Raw genomic sequence first — 13343 nt, forward strand, 5'->3', positions numbered from 1 at the left:
TTGGCCAAAGCTTAATAATGTGTAGGGGGTACAAATTATCCTGTCTGGTCTGATCTCACAGAAGAGAGAGAACATGAGAAATGACTGAAAAACATAATGCTGGTCATGGGACTTAATGTTAGACAAGGTGTCAGAACACACTGTGCCTTGCAGCTTCTAATTTGGGGGCTGCAGTTGGAGTGCCAATGCTGACCTATGCCAGCACCTATGATTTTATTGAAATTGGCATGTACTGAATAAAGTTTGTTAGATTGTTTGGATGGTCTGGTGTGTATGGTATAATGGGTACGTTGAAGGCAATATCACTCTTGCCATTCCAGCCTCACTGTCCAACCCAAAAATTGTTCTCTTTGCGGAGTTCCCCCAAGCTGTTGATATGTAAGCCCTATTAGAGTTTTGGGCCATTGTATAGGCCTCAGGATTGGCTGGCCAGGTCTGAGCACTGCATGCTTAGTGGAAGGGAAGGAGGACACATGCTTCCCTTCTTACTTGGAAGTTTCAGATATTTGAGCCAGGACATGCTCAACCCTGAAATATTTTTGAAGCTGGGTGACAAGAAATTGTAGGCGCGTGATGGCCCCTATATTGTGACCTAACTCATCAGTAACCACCCAAAAACAGGTGGGTGACCCTTTCAGGGGGCAATGAACCTGCCACTTTCCCTTATAGTCAAGTTGAAAGATTCTATAAAGGCATACGTTTGCTTCACCACCCATTTCATTAAATATTTTTCTGCAAAATAATTTATGCATGTGATATCAGCAAGCTCACTGCTCAGAAGTACTAGCCAGTCTTCTAAAAATCTATTTAAACTATATGGGGATCCTGCCACTAAGGTTAGGCAGTTCCTTTTACAGCGGAAACAATGGTTTCTCTGTCCTTGCTCCTAGGTTGTCCCTATTATATGGGTTTCCGTTTGAGACTTCAAGTGGCCATTACATGGGCATTACATGGGCATTGTCCACCGGTCTGCCCTAAGAAATTGCATGCACAGTGCAGCTATTGCTGAATTCTATGTGTATCGGAAGTGTCTGTGAATGGGCTGCAGGATATTAGCAGCTCTGAGATACAAGAAAAGATGGAAAAAAGTAAAAGATGAAATAAAAAATTGCTTTAGCTAAATTAACGCTATCCAATTATTATTTACATGCACTGCAATTCTCAGCATTTTCATGTTTAAATATGAATGACGACATCAGTCAGGATTGGATAGAAGGACATGTATTATACATTGTGGTTGCATACTGCCGGGTTTTCATTCTCAACTTGTTTGTCCACCAGTATGCTAATTGAGGAGGTGATGGTGTCTGTTTCCTTACTATAGTTATCTTATGTGCCAGCCTTCCGCCTCATCCCAAATATAGCAGGGTGGCTCCGGCACTTGTCACCAGCTAGCATAATACATAAATAAAACTGAAACTACTGCCTCACCCCAGATAGATTAATATTAGGTGTAAGTTGTGTGATCATAAATGTAAATTAGATCTATAATGAATAACTGAGAGGTGACACGAATACGATAACATGGTTATTATATTACAATGGCATCCAACAAGGGCTAAGAAGGAAGTGGACAGTTAGCTCCGTCAGGTGATGAAAGCAGTACATTTGACAAGGGCCAAATTATGATGTCTGGACACTGGGTCAGGGAGTCTCCATCCCATCCGGGCAGGGAGAGTCAGTGCAGCTGTGCCCGGGTTATGGGTATTAAAGGCCCATTGGTTTTCATGGTAGGCTATCCTGTAGGGTTTATTAGCACTTTGCAAAATTTAATTTTTTACCACATTCACTATATTAACAACTTGTGTGTTAAACTCAGACATTTTTAATGCTGGGTGGGAAGAAGTTGTAGGTGGATGACAGCCCCTTCATTGTGGCTGAGTGGTCCACCCAACAAAAATGGGCTAGGGGGAACAGTGAACAACTTTGGAAACATTTTTTTATATCTGTTGGAAGATCAGATTGCTTTGCACTTCAGAACTGATTCAGAACTGTCCTGTGCACACTTCCTCTATTATCACAAAGGGCCCTTCTGATTTTTGGTCTATAGACTGATCAGCCTTTTATTTTGTAGAGATTTAGTAGTTTTTAGAAAAACTGAACAAGCCTGCCCCTTTGTACATAAAATCGTTGTTGTCAGCCTACAATCAGGCGCTGAGGTTGCTTTTTTTTTTTTTAGTTTTTGGACCTGATGCTACATGAAGTACATTGGTCGCCTTCTCAGCTGCATCCATAGGCTGAATCAGAATGTTTCCAATGTCTGCCAGGAATGTGGAACTGTCATTTAAAAAAAAAAAAAAAAAAAAAAAGACCTTTACTTCCACAGATGTGACGATCCCTTCCATTCGGTCCCATGCTGTCCTGGATTCTTTCCTTCTTCTGAAGTGGAGGAACCAGAAGGCGCCGCCATCTTTGCTCTTCTTCTTCCAGCTTTTGCTTACATTACCTAATCTTGGACAGCACAAGTGTGAGAACGAGTGATGAGAATAGATCACATGTTAAAAATGTGAAGACAGGTCCACGTTAGGTAAAGGTTTATTCTTGCACTGGCTTCTTTCAGAAGTTTCTCCCGCACCTGCGCGTTTTGCCGCCCCCGGATGCCAAACAGACTTTTGTGTGTTCTCCTGAGCTCTAGCACCTGGGCAGCTTGCAAGGTCAGTTACGTCTAGGCTGTGCGGGCAGAGTTTGGGGGTAATGCAAGTTTGATTGTAACTTTACTTATTTACTTCTTTTTTTCTGAAGTTCCCAAGTGGAAATTTTTCCATTGGCATCACTGGCAGCAAAACATTTAGAGTGGGACACAGACTTTAGTCATCCATATATTCTCATTGCACCAAGTATGGTAATGCACATAGGTAAAAAAAATTAGGAGATAGAAGAGGCAAACAGAGGTTTTTTTGGCTAAATATATTATGCAAGTTTGTTTAGTTCAAGACAAGATCCAGAAAATAGTAAGAATTTTTATCCCAACCTGTTATCCCATATGTTATTTCTCTGGATATGTAACTGTACAAACATACATATTCATATATATTTATGATCTTGTTAAGTCTATAAAAGAGGTAAGTTGCTTGCAGTTAATGCAAGGTCCATTAGCCTTTTAACTGACGCGTTTCACGTTAATGCGCACATATAGATCCTTTGTCGTATGCAGTTTTTTTTTTCTCTCTGCTTTCGCATTTTCTATCATATAATAGATATAAATCACCCAAGTTTTGTTCTGCTTTACTTTAAACTTCTGTTGATTTGCACTCTTGGCAGATCATCAAATCTATATTTTGATATGAAAGTTTTATAGCTGAGTTTATTGATTCCCTCCAGCATCCCCTGGAGATATACAATACATCTGGATGTGCAGGACTCTACCTGCCTGTGTGGAATGTGGCTGAATTCTCTAGCAGGAGGTGTTGCCTCTATCTAGGGATTCCTATATGACTTTCTTATTACCATCCTGTGCCATGTTATTGTGCTTGGACATAGATATGACTGCCCAGCTGTCTGCCCTCCCGGTCTCCAGACTGTCTTCAATAAGCTGTTACATGGTCCGCTTCCTCATTCTTGTGGCTTTTGTGGTCACCCGTGACTTGTCTGCCTTGGTGAAGCGATAGAACAGAGGAGCGGACAAAATAGTGCCGGGCTCAGCAATTAAAGTACTTGTGTGCTTTAAGATGTTGTTAGTCTTATCTGATGACCGTGGGGTTCTTCATAGCACAACTAATTATTTGAAGAGGCTTTCACTTGAGTTGGAAGTTTTCAGACAGTGTCACTTCTTCAAGTTATGTGTTTCTTTAAGATCATGAAGAGCACTAAACTGTTGCTTAAACCAGTGCTCTGTGAAAACTTTCTGGTGGTCCACAGAAACATTTCGACATTATTTGCAATTTTTATGTTTTAATAAATATATTTATGTATTATTATAATAAAACAAAACTATATTCCAATAAATTCTTATATTCTGAATGACAATTTTCGCCTTTATATTGCACTAAATTCACAAACTTTACTAGGGGTGGAAAAACAAGGGAGGCGCAGCGTGACGTCAGTATAGTCTTAAGTTGTATGAGACAACCGTTGCCGAGCCGTAATCTTCAATATTGTTTCCGATCCGATTGTCTGTTTGTTTTATTGTGTTTGTTTGTTGCTCAGATGCTCCTTTAGGTAAACCTTAACTGTGTATTTCTTTAACTGATATGTTTAATGGCATCAAATAGTTAGAATTTCATAACTATTATTTCTTGTTTGGTCTTGAATTGGAATGAAATAAACCCATAATGAGTGAGAAAAAACTAACTAATATTTTGCATTTCTTTAGTAATACCAAAGATAATGCAACTAATGATAATAGTAACAATAGTAATACTTCACTTAACTGTGAGCTGATCAATGAATCAGAGCCCCCACAGCAATAATAATGCTTTTGCAGGAAATATTACTCTGATTTCACTGCACACTGTGAAAAGCTTGCAAAGTACAACAGAAGCTGCAACAAGTCAAAAGTATATATATTTATCGGGCAGCATGGTGGCACTCTTGGCCTTGGCAGCGTTGGGTCCCAGGTTTGAATCTTGGCCAGGACACTTATCTGCATGTCTGGGTTTCCTCTAGGTCAGGGGTGCCCACACTTTTTTTGGCTTGTGAGCAACTTTTAAAATGACCAAGTCAAAATGATCTACCAACAATCAACATCTACCTATTCGCAGGAGAGTTTATTTTAAAAGGCAACGTGATCCACCTTTTGGTCACCCCTGCTCTACGTACTCTGGTTTCCTTCCACATGCCAAAAACATGCAGTTTGGTTATTTAGCTTCCCCCTAAATTGCCCTTAGACTATATTAATGACATATGACTATGGTAGGGACATTGTGATATTGGGGTTATTGTGATAGGGATATTGTGATTGTGATATGGTAGGGAGATTGTGAGCTCCTTTTGAAGGACAGCTAGTGACGTGACTATGGACTTTTTACAGTGCTGTTTAATATGTTGGCGCTTTATAAATACTGTGTAATTATAATAATATAGACTGTAAATGGAAAGGTTTTATTTAAAACTTTTACTTGATGAGAGTGTAAGGAGGAATTAGGGAAGGAAACCTTTAAGCAGATTAAACTTTAGCTGTATGTGAAGAAATCGATGCCTTTGTTTCAGTTGCTGACACCGATGCATGCTGGGTACCCGCAGCAAATTATCTGTAGTTAAAGTCGGCTGGACACACATGTAATTCAGTTTCTCACCCCTCTGGCTCTATTAGCATTGACCACATCTTACAGAAATGATGTCCAGTATTGCTGCTAGGAGCCTGTGAATAGTTCACTGTTCCTTCCCATTCTGCTCCCTAATCACGTCTGTTTTCCCACCTGTTGTTCCTTCATTCCTCCTTTGGCTCTTCTCCTTCCCATGCCAACCCCCCCCTCCTTTATTCCTCTCCCCTCCCATGTTTTGCCATCACAGCACATTCCAAGACATCCAATTAAGTCCCCCCCCACCTCCACATTTCTCCATGGAGGGCGGAGGGAATGTGTCACATTTAGCTTAATTCAGCAGTCAGGTCGTGACCTCATTTAGGGGTCCCAGATCTCCCCCCTCCTCCATTAGGACATAAATTATAAGGTTCTATTAAGTAAATGGCCTGTGTCTTCCTCATACGTTATCACATTCCTGACAATAAAATGTTGTGCTGACCTGTCACAAATACTGACGCTCACCTCTTGTCCTACGTACAGATGGGCGGTACGAAGAGTAAGCCAAGGGAAGCTGGCCAGCGGAGCCGCAGTTTGGATATAGCCGAGGGGTCCCACACACCGTTCCCTTCTCTGTCTGCTTCTCAGACCCCCAGCAAGAGTCTGGACTCCCATCGACCTTCTAACCAGCCATTTGGGGGCAACTGCGATCTTACACCGTTTGGTGGGGTGAACTTTTCGGATACCATCACGTCTCCTCAGAGGACCGGACCACTGGCAGGTTGGTACCTAGGTATCGGGGCTTATGGCACGGAAATGGGGCTATTGGCTAAAGGGGGAAGCAAAGCAGTGCAGGTACAATAGGGGAATGTGGATAAGATAAATTGCCAGCTGACATTTTTACTTTGTTACATTTTAAAGAATGCAGCAGGAAGAATGGGACAGCAAGGGCAATGGTGGGCATAGTTTTATGAATAAAAAAGTATTTTATCTGGTTTAATATGGACTGCCTGCATTTATAAAGCAGTAGGAAGGGGTAAGGCCTACAGTCTAAACCAGAGGCCCTCAGATGCGCAGTCCCTGGGGGCCACATTGTAGTAAAAATGGCATTTTTTGAAACCTATTTCTCATATTTACTATTTTCTATTAGAGTAATACTAAATAGTGTGCTGATCTTCACCTTCGAGGACTACAATTTAGGCCCCTTGCTCTAAACCAATCAGGGCTCTGCTGCTTTGCCCCACATCCTTAAAAGATGGGAGAGCAGAGACTTTTTTTTAGCTTTGGCTAGGATATCACTTGTAGAAGGTTCCAGATTAGAGCAAAAAGTACATGAAGGAAACATAGTACAGAGAGAAACATGGTACCTGCATTGTTGCCGCCTTTGAAGATGCTAGGTGCCTGGCTGTTTGTAGCTTTCCTTATTTCCTAAATCATGGAACTAAAAAATCATGCAGCCAGTGAGCTTGGTCTGAGATAATGACCAGGCAGGTAGCATTTTCAGGATTTTCCATAAAAACATGCTGCTTTCAGTATAGCTTTCTTTTATCTGTAGTACAGTAGTTAGCCCATATAATACGAATAGCTGCATACACCTACATGTCAGATGAGTAAGTGAAAGAGTGACGTCTCTTATCACCTATCGCCTGGTAAAGTTACAGTATGGCAGTGTTCAGAGTGGGAAGGAATCATAGGGGGGCGGCAGCCCCAGTATTGGGGCTAAACTCTCTAGTAACCGCCTAAAAACAGCTGGGTGGTTACTGAAAAGTGCTGGGTGGTGCGCCCAGCTAAAAGGGGCTGGGGAGAACATTCGTATGGGCATTGCACCCATCCCTTTCTCATACTACAGGGATAGTGCAAACCCAAAACATGTCCAACCGGGATTGATGCAGCTAGTAATACCACTGTGCTGTTTTCATTCCCATCTGTTTACCTCCCAAGCGGAGATTTCCTTACTTCAGATATGGTCTTGGTATAGTATGGAGAGGAATTGGTTTGAAACCTCTGCAAGGACACTGCAACCAAAACATGCTTCTGCTAATCGTAGGAGTAATACCTCTTACCTCTTTCTTATATGAAGCACATGTAATCAAATCACCTTTCATTTTACTTTTTCTTTCTTTAGGGGGAGTCACCACCTTTGTCGCCCTTTATGACTACGAGTCTCGCACAGAAACTGATTTATCATTCAAAAAGGGAGACAGACTGCAAATCGTCAACAACACGTGAGTGAGCTATAAATGGTTTGCTAATTTTATTTTCCTTCTAGGTTAAGAATTAGATTCTAATACAGACCATCGTGTGTAAGACCTTACACAAATTACTTGGCAACATGATTTGCCTGTTTGCAACAGCAAATTACATTTTTCTTATTCAGTTGTAGGTTATGGCACTTTACGTATATTAGTTCTCTGTTTCTGCATACATGTACCTTTGTTCCTTTTTATATTTAATAAAAGGTCAGACCACTCAGGAAAGAATAGTTTAAGTGGGTGCTGCTGAGTTGCAGCTGAACCTAATAAATACGTTTATTTATTCATAAAACATTATTTGACTGGGTGATAAGTAAAGGGTCAGAAAAAGGAACCAATAGAGTGTCCTGCATTCACATGTAATGGCAAGGAACTTGGTGACCAGCGTTGATAGAGACATTATTCAGGACAATGAAGGAGCAGAAATCGCAGCTTAGGGCTGGGGGGTGACCAGTCTGTGTTGCCTAACTGCAGAAAAGAAATTAAAGTCACCATGCTGGTTCTACGGTCTACTAGTGTTGTGCCAATTTCAGCACTTGATAGACAAATACCGATCTTTTGACTGGTAACAAAGCCCCTATATGTTTATAGTAAGATATTGTGCCACAATAATTGATTTTGGTTTTACCCTTTGCAACTGATTCACAAAGAGACAATTAGCTTACAAAAAATATGTAAGGTTTCTTACCTGTAGATACTGCCAGTTCAGCACTTCCTGTTTTAGGCTGACAACATTAAGGCTACGTGCACACGTGCAATAATTATAGTTGGAAAATGAATGATTAATGACAGATCAACGATTTTTCACAATTCTTTTGAACTATTGTATAGTGCACGATTCTGAACATGCTGTAATGATACGATCGTTCAAAGATAATGCACCAATTATGTACATACACTAGATACGATCGTTTGAAAGAATGAGGAAGTGATGTGTACCAGAGAATGAGTACAGCAGAACTATCCACGATCCCTGAATGACTGTACACAGATAGTGAACGATCGTCGCCCAATCAGATCCGCCGGGACGGTCGTTTATTTACAGCGACATTCCTCGTTCGTCATCGTTCTGAACATTTTTTGTTAACGATTATTGGATGATCGATTTTTAGTCGCTCGTTTCTAACGATATTTATTGCACGTGTGTATGTAGCCTAAGCAACTGCCTAATGATAAAGGCCAGCATCATCACCCTTCCATGTATACTATTTCAGATGAACATTAACTACCTTGTAAGGAAGCCTAGTGACCAATGAAATAAGCATATGCAATGTTAATTATCCTTGCCTGGAGTTCAACTTCAAATTACTGGAGGGTTTCTTATATCTCTTGGAGAGTCTATCGGTGAGATCTAAGCTTTCATCTTGGGAACTACCGAGGCACACTCAGGTGGAATGTTGAAGGGCTTACCTGGTCCCCACGAGCCAGCAGCTTCCCCTGGCGATGACTGCCTGGCCGTGGCGGTGCGCTGGGGGGAAGGGACCTGTCAGAAAATTTAAAATAACTGCTTTGACATTTAAAAATACCAAAATAATCAAACCAGCAGGGAGGTTTAGATTGTTAATTTAAACATGCCAGTTTGAGGTAATTATTACTTTTTTATATTTTGTAAAACAAATGAAAGTGAAGCATTTTTAGTTTTTTTTTTTTTTAAGATTTTCTGAAAAGGAGAAACATTTTAAATTGCTAATGTACTCCAGGCCCCCTGTTTTTCTACAATGTTATCTTGTGTTTGGCTGCTGTGCTGAGCGGTCTCTGTCTTACTCCAGCTCTTACAATCTTGCTCTGCTTCTCTCTCATGCCTGATCCTCTCTCTCATTCACATGCTGCATCGTAGGAGGCCAGATATCAGGTATGTGCTTGCTTTACAACATTGGAATGTGTGATCACGTGTGTGCATGCAATCATTAAAGCTGCGTTTCCATGTAATATCAAGAGCAGAGGCATCCTGTGAGTAAGATTTCGTCATTGTTTGCATCCGCAGGGAAGGGGACTGGTGGCTGGCACGATCACTCAGCTCTGGGCAGACCGGGTACATTCCAAGCAACTATGTGGCTCCTTCCGACTCCATTCAAGCTGAAGAGTGAGTACTATGACACATTGATTGTAGAAAAATACCTTTAAATTTATGGTTGGTTAGAAGATATATTGGGTATTCTTCATTGAAATGTTGACTGGATAAAGAAATAGATCTTTCTGTTTGACTTTGTTAGGTCTTTTTATTGTCACCTTGTCCATCCGGGGGTCTCTTTAGGGAAAATCATTGACCCCTTTACACTCTCTTTACTTGCACTCCCTTGCAGCTTCTTGTCTGACCTGGCCATCCCAGGTATAGAGTGGCATGTGACCTGCTCCCTGTGTGAACGCCAGGGTCTAGCAGTCAATTGAGAGGCCTAAGGGCTGTCACATGACTGGGAAAGAGAAATCCCTGCTACTTCAAAGTGCTAGTACAGCTGATTTTCAGCTATGGCTCCAGAGCAACATGAAACTGCAAAGAAGGGCAGATCCAGGCGAGTGTAAGGGGCTCGAGGAGATGCCCTTTACAGAGACACTATTACTTTTTACTGCACACTTTTTGACATGATCCCTTAAATGACTCTGTACCTGAAAAAAAGTTTCAAAGTGTTTCAAAGAACATAGTAAGTGGTCCAACTGACTGCGCAAAACATTTGGTTGTAGTGTGGACAAATTGGGATCAGAAATCTGGCAATTTGGGTGTGTTGGATTTTTATATTTGTTATTAGGTCTTACAGCCGTATCAAGCTATCCTGTTCTGGCAGCACATTGGAGACCTAGACTGTTACACACATGGCAATAGCTGGGATCTCCAGTGGTCCGACATGCTGCCCCTGCCCAGTGCTTCAGTCAATAACCATATTTGTTGCACTGTGCAGGGATCAACACAAACTGATGCACCAGGTAAAGGTAGTGGTCCAGATCTCCATTTTTTTGCTGGCATATAGGGTAGCTTTTTTATATCTTATTCTTTACTTTTACAATAATGGAATCTATGGCAGATTTTCTGTCTATACTGCAGTTCACTGATTTCTCTGCCCTCCACAGGTGGTATTTTGGAAAGATCACACGCAGGGAGTCTGAGCGATTGTTACAAAACCAGGAGAACCCGCGAGGGACTTTCCTAGTGAGGGAGAGTGAGACCACCAAAGGTGAGAGACTTCTGTACATGTTAATAGACATTACATCCAGAAATGCTCCCCAGGCCAAATAGAACAGCGTATGCAGGGTTGGGCATGGCCCTTGGGGGCTACAGCTATCTCCTGCTGTGTATTGCCAACCCTTTGATAGATGTTAGATGATAGATATTAGTTTGTCTATCAGGGAGATACAATGTTTTACTGACACCTTCAAGGCAGCATCCCAAAGTCATCCCTGAGGGGACGCAGCTTGAGTGAGACAGCCATGCCAGGAGGTGGGAGAATGCCATCCCAGTACAATGGAAATTGTGTTTTAGAGAATAAACTAGCACAGTCGCCAGGTAATTTTGTGGCCTTCAATGGGGGTTAAAAAAAAAGGCAATGAAATGTATGTTTTTTTTTTTTTTTTTGTATTGCAAATGATTCGACTTTGAATCCTACATATCCAAATCTGTTTAGGCAGTCTGGAAGTTTTCATACTTGCCTTTGCCACAAGACAGGATTCACTTATTTTTTTGTTCCAGTAATGCTTCCTATGCTTTCCAGCCAGCTCGTTAATTAATTAATTCAGCATCAGTAGCTCTCAATTGGAGTGCAATTAGAAGGGATGCGAAGCAAGAACTAGTGGTGTAATCCTCCTAGCTGTGCAGTTTGCTGGAGTTGTGTGAATTCCAAGATTCGTTGCACAGAATTACAAACTTATTAATGGCTAAATCAGACTTTATATATGTGTGTAATATGTATTTAGGTATTTGCTTAAAGAAAAAGCACTTCCTAAATGTATTCTTCCCTAATCTCGTAAGCCCTTTGTTGTTTACAACAAATTCCAATCATAAACTTATATTACAACTCTCAGACCCTTAGGAGTCACGGTGAGCTTCTCACATTGTTCATTTGACCTTTTCTCACCAGCTATCCTATCATTGGATTTCACTTCTTTCAATCATCAAGGTGGTGCTGGGGGACAGCGTAGGTACGGGTATGTGTGTTTCGGGGAGGCTAGTAGAGGTGGCAAGTCTTCTGTGCATAGGAGGAGGGCTTGGGGACTGTAGGGCTGCAGTGCTTTTCAGGTACCTGTGTGCTTTGGAGAGGGCTGGGAAGGAACTGTTGGTGGCTAAAGGGCAGAAGGTAGTTGGGGAGCATTGTGTTGAGCTTTTAGGTGTCCTTGCACATGGCTTGGGAACTGTTTCAAGCACTAGAAAGGAAAGGCTTGAGAAAAGTCCGTAGAATGAGCTGGGCAACACTACAGGAGCCTGTGCATAAGTTGCATTATTATTATCACACCGTATTTATTTAGCGTCAACATATTACCAAGCACTGTAGAAAGTTCATAGTCATGTCACTAGTTGTCCCCCTAATGGGCTCACAATCAAATGTTCCTACCTCCGTCATATGTCATTAGTACAATCTTGAGTCAATTTGGGGGGGAAGGTAATTAACCTAGCTGCATGTTTTTGGAATGTGGGAGGAAACCGAAGTACCCGGAGGAAACCCAGGCAAACATGGGGAGAACCTGTAAACTCCATGGAGATAGTGTCCTGGCCAAGGTTCAAACCTGGAACCCAGCGCTGAAAAGGCCAGAGTGCTAACCTGTGAGCCACTGTGCTACATTACATCCTTTAGTGACCCTCGGTGCCACTGGTCTTACAAGAAAGACTTTGTTTTTCGTACACTGTCCCCTATTGTACTGCCTTTGGTAATATCACTTCTGTACTGTGCTGATGACTCGGTATAAGTATTGTATATATCACTTTTTAATTGCAGCATAGTCCTTAGGCCATAAGTGAGCAATAGGTACCAAAATGTTCAAGTGAGCTGTGAAGAGGGGGATAGGTGTCCTTATGTGAACTGTAGGGCCCTAGGCCACCACCTCTAGAGGCTATTAGGAAATCTCTCGCAGGTTGTCACACAGGCTGGACATCAAACAAGTCTATCTCTGTACATCTCTATTACATGATGGATTGATGAGAGGATTACAGGATAAAGATGCGGCTTTTTGTGCTTTCTTTAAAACCCTCAGAAAGTTACATGAACAGTATTGCATTTCTGATCTGACTGTACTTGTTGAAAATGTTATTAACCTGAAAACTGGTGCAGCCCCCACATCTAAGGACTGGGAAGCTGCAGCAAATGACATTTTTGCTTTTGGGTTTAGATTTGTTTTAACATTAACTGACCTAGATGGCCACCTTAAGTCGTATAAGTGCAGAATGATCTCTAGGTGCTACATTCTGCATTCAGCCCTAGAATAAGCCATGATGGGAGAAGCTGAATTCAGCGTAGTACAGGGGCTGTATGTAATGTGCAGAAAGGGAAGACGCTGCCTGTGTAAGTATTCTCTTTGCTCTCGTTCTCACCATACATTGCCCCCTCCTCTGTTAGGCCGCCTTTGGCAGTAAAGGGAGGGGGAACATTTCGGGAAGGGTGGTGTCGACGAGCAGCCTTAAGTGGGTCAGTGAGATGAATATTCGTGTTACCCGTAGCAACCAGAAGCATGCGTATGTTGGAGGCCTCAGGGCTTCTCTTTCCCGTATCCCTCTTGTGTGTTGGATGCTGTGTGTAGTCCCGATGTGTTTCTTTTCATTCTGCAGTAATGGAAGCTACAAGCAGTCCCAGAGCCAACTGCTATTTCTTTTTAAGTCTAATTTCTCCTCATATCTTCACACAGGCCTGTTTATTTCATTCTTCTGTCATATCCTAGCGGGAGGAACCAAGAGATGGCATAGCAGGATCCATCCCATTTTTTTTTTTTACCA

General features: G+C 41.8%; 1 protein-coding gene across 2 annotated transcripts in view; it reads left to right on the plus strand.

Annotated features, from left to right (window-relative positions):
- SRC (SRC proto-oncogene, non-receptor tyrosine kinase) overlaps positions 1-13343 on the plus strand; it is a 40871-nt gene that overhangs the window by 15441 nt on the left and 12087 nt on the right. Inside the window, exons 2-6 of one of the 2 annotated variants that reach the window (XM_072403744.1) lie at positions 5724-5961; positions 7306-7405; positions 9270-9284; positions 9417-9515; positions 10496-10599. In XM_072403744.1, the coding sequence (XP_072259845.1) occupies positions 5724-5961; positions 7306-7405; positions 9270-9284; positions 9417-9515; positions 10496-10599 (556 nt within the window). The remainder of the gene's footprint in view (positions 1-5723; positions 5962-7305; positions 7406-9269; positions 9285-9416; positions 9516-10495; positions 10600-13343) is intronic. The other variant, XM_072403745.1, reaches the window with a different exon arrangement.

This window comes from Pyxicephalus adspersus, chromosome 3, assembly GCF_032062135.1.
Source record: "Pyxicephalus adspersus chromosome 3, UCB_Pads_2.0, whole genome shotgun sequence".
Classification (NCBI taxonomy): Eukaryota; Metazoa; Chordata; class Amphibia; order Anura; family Pyxicephalidae; genus Pyxicephalus; species Pyxicephalus adspersus.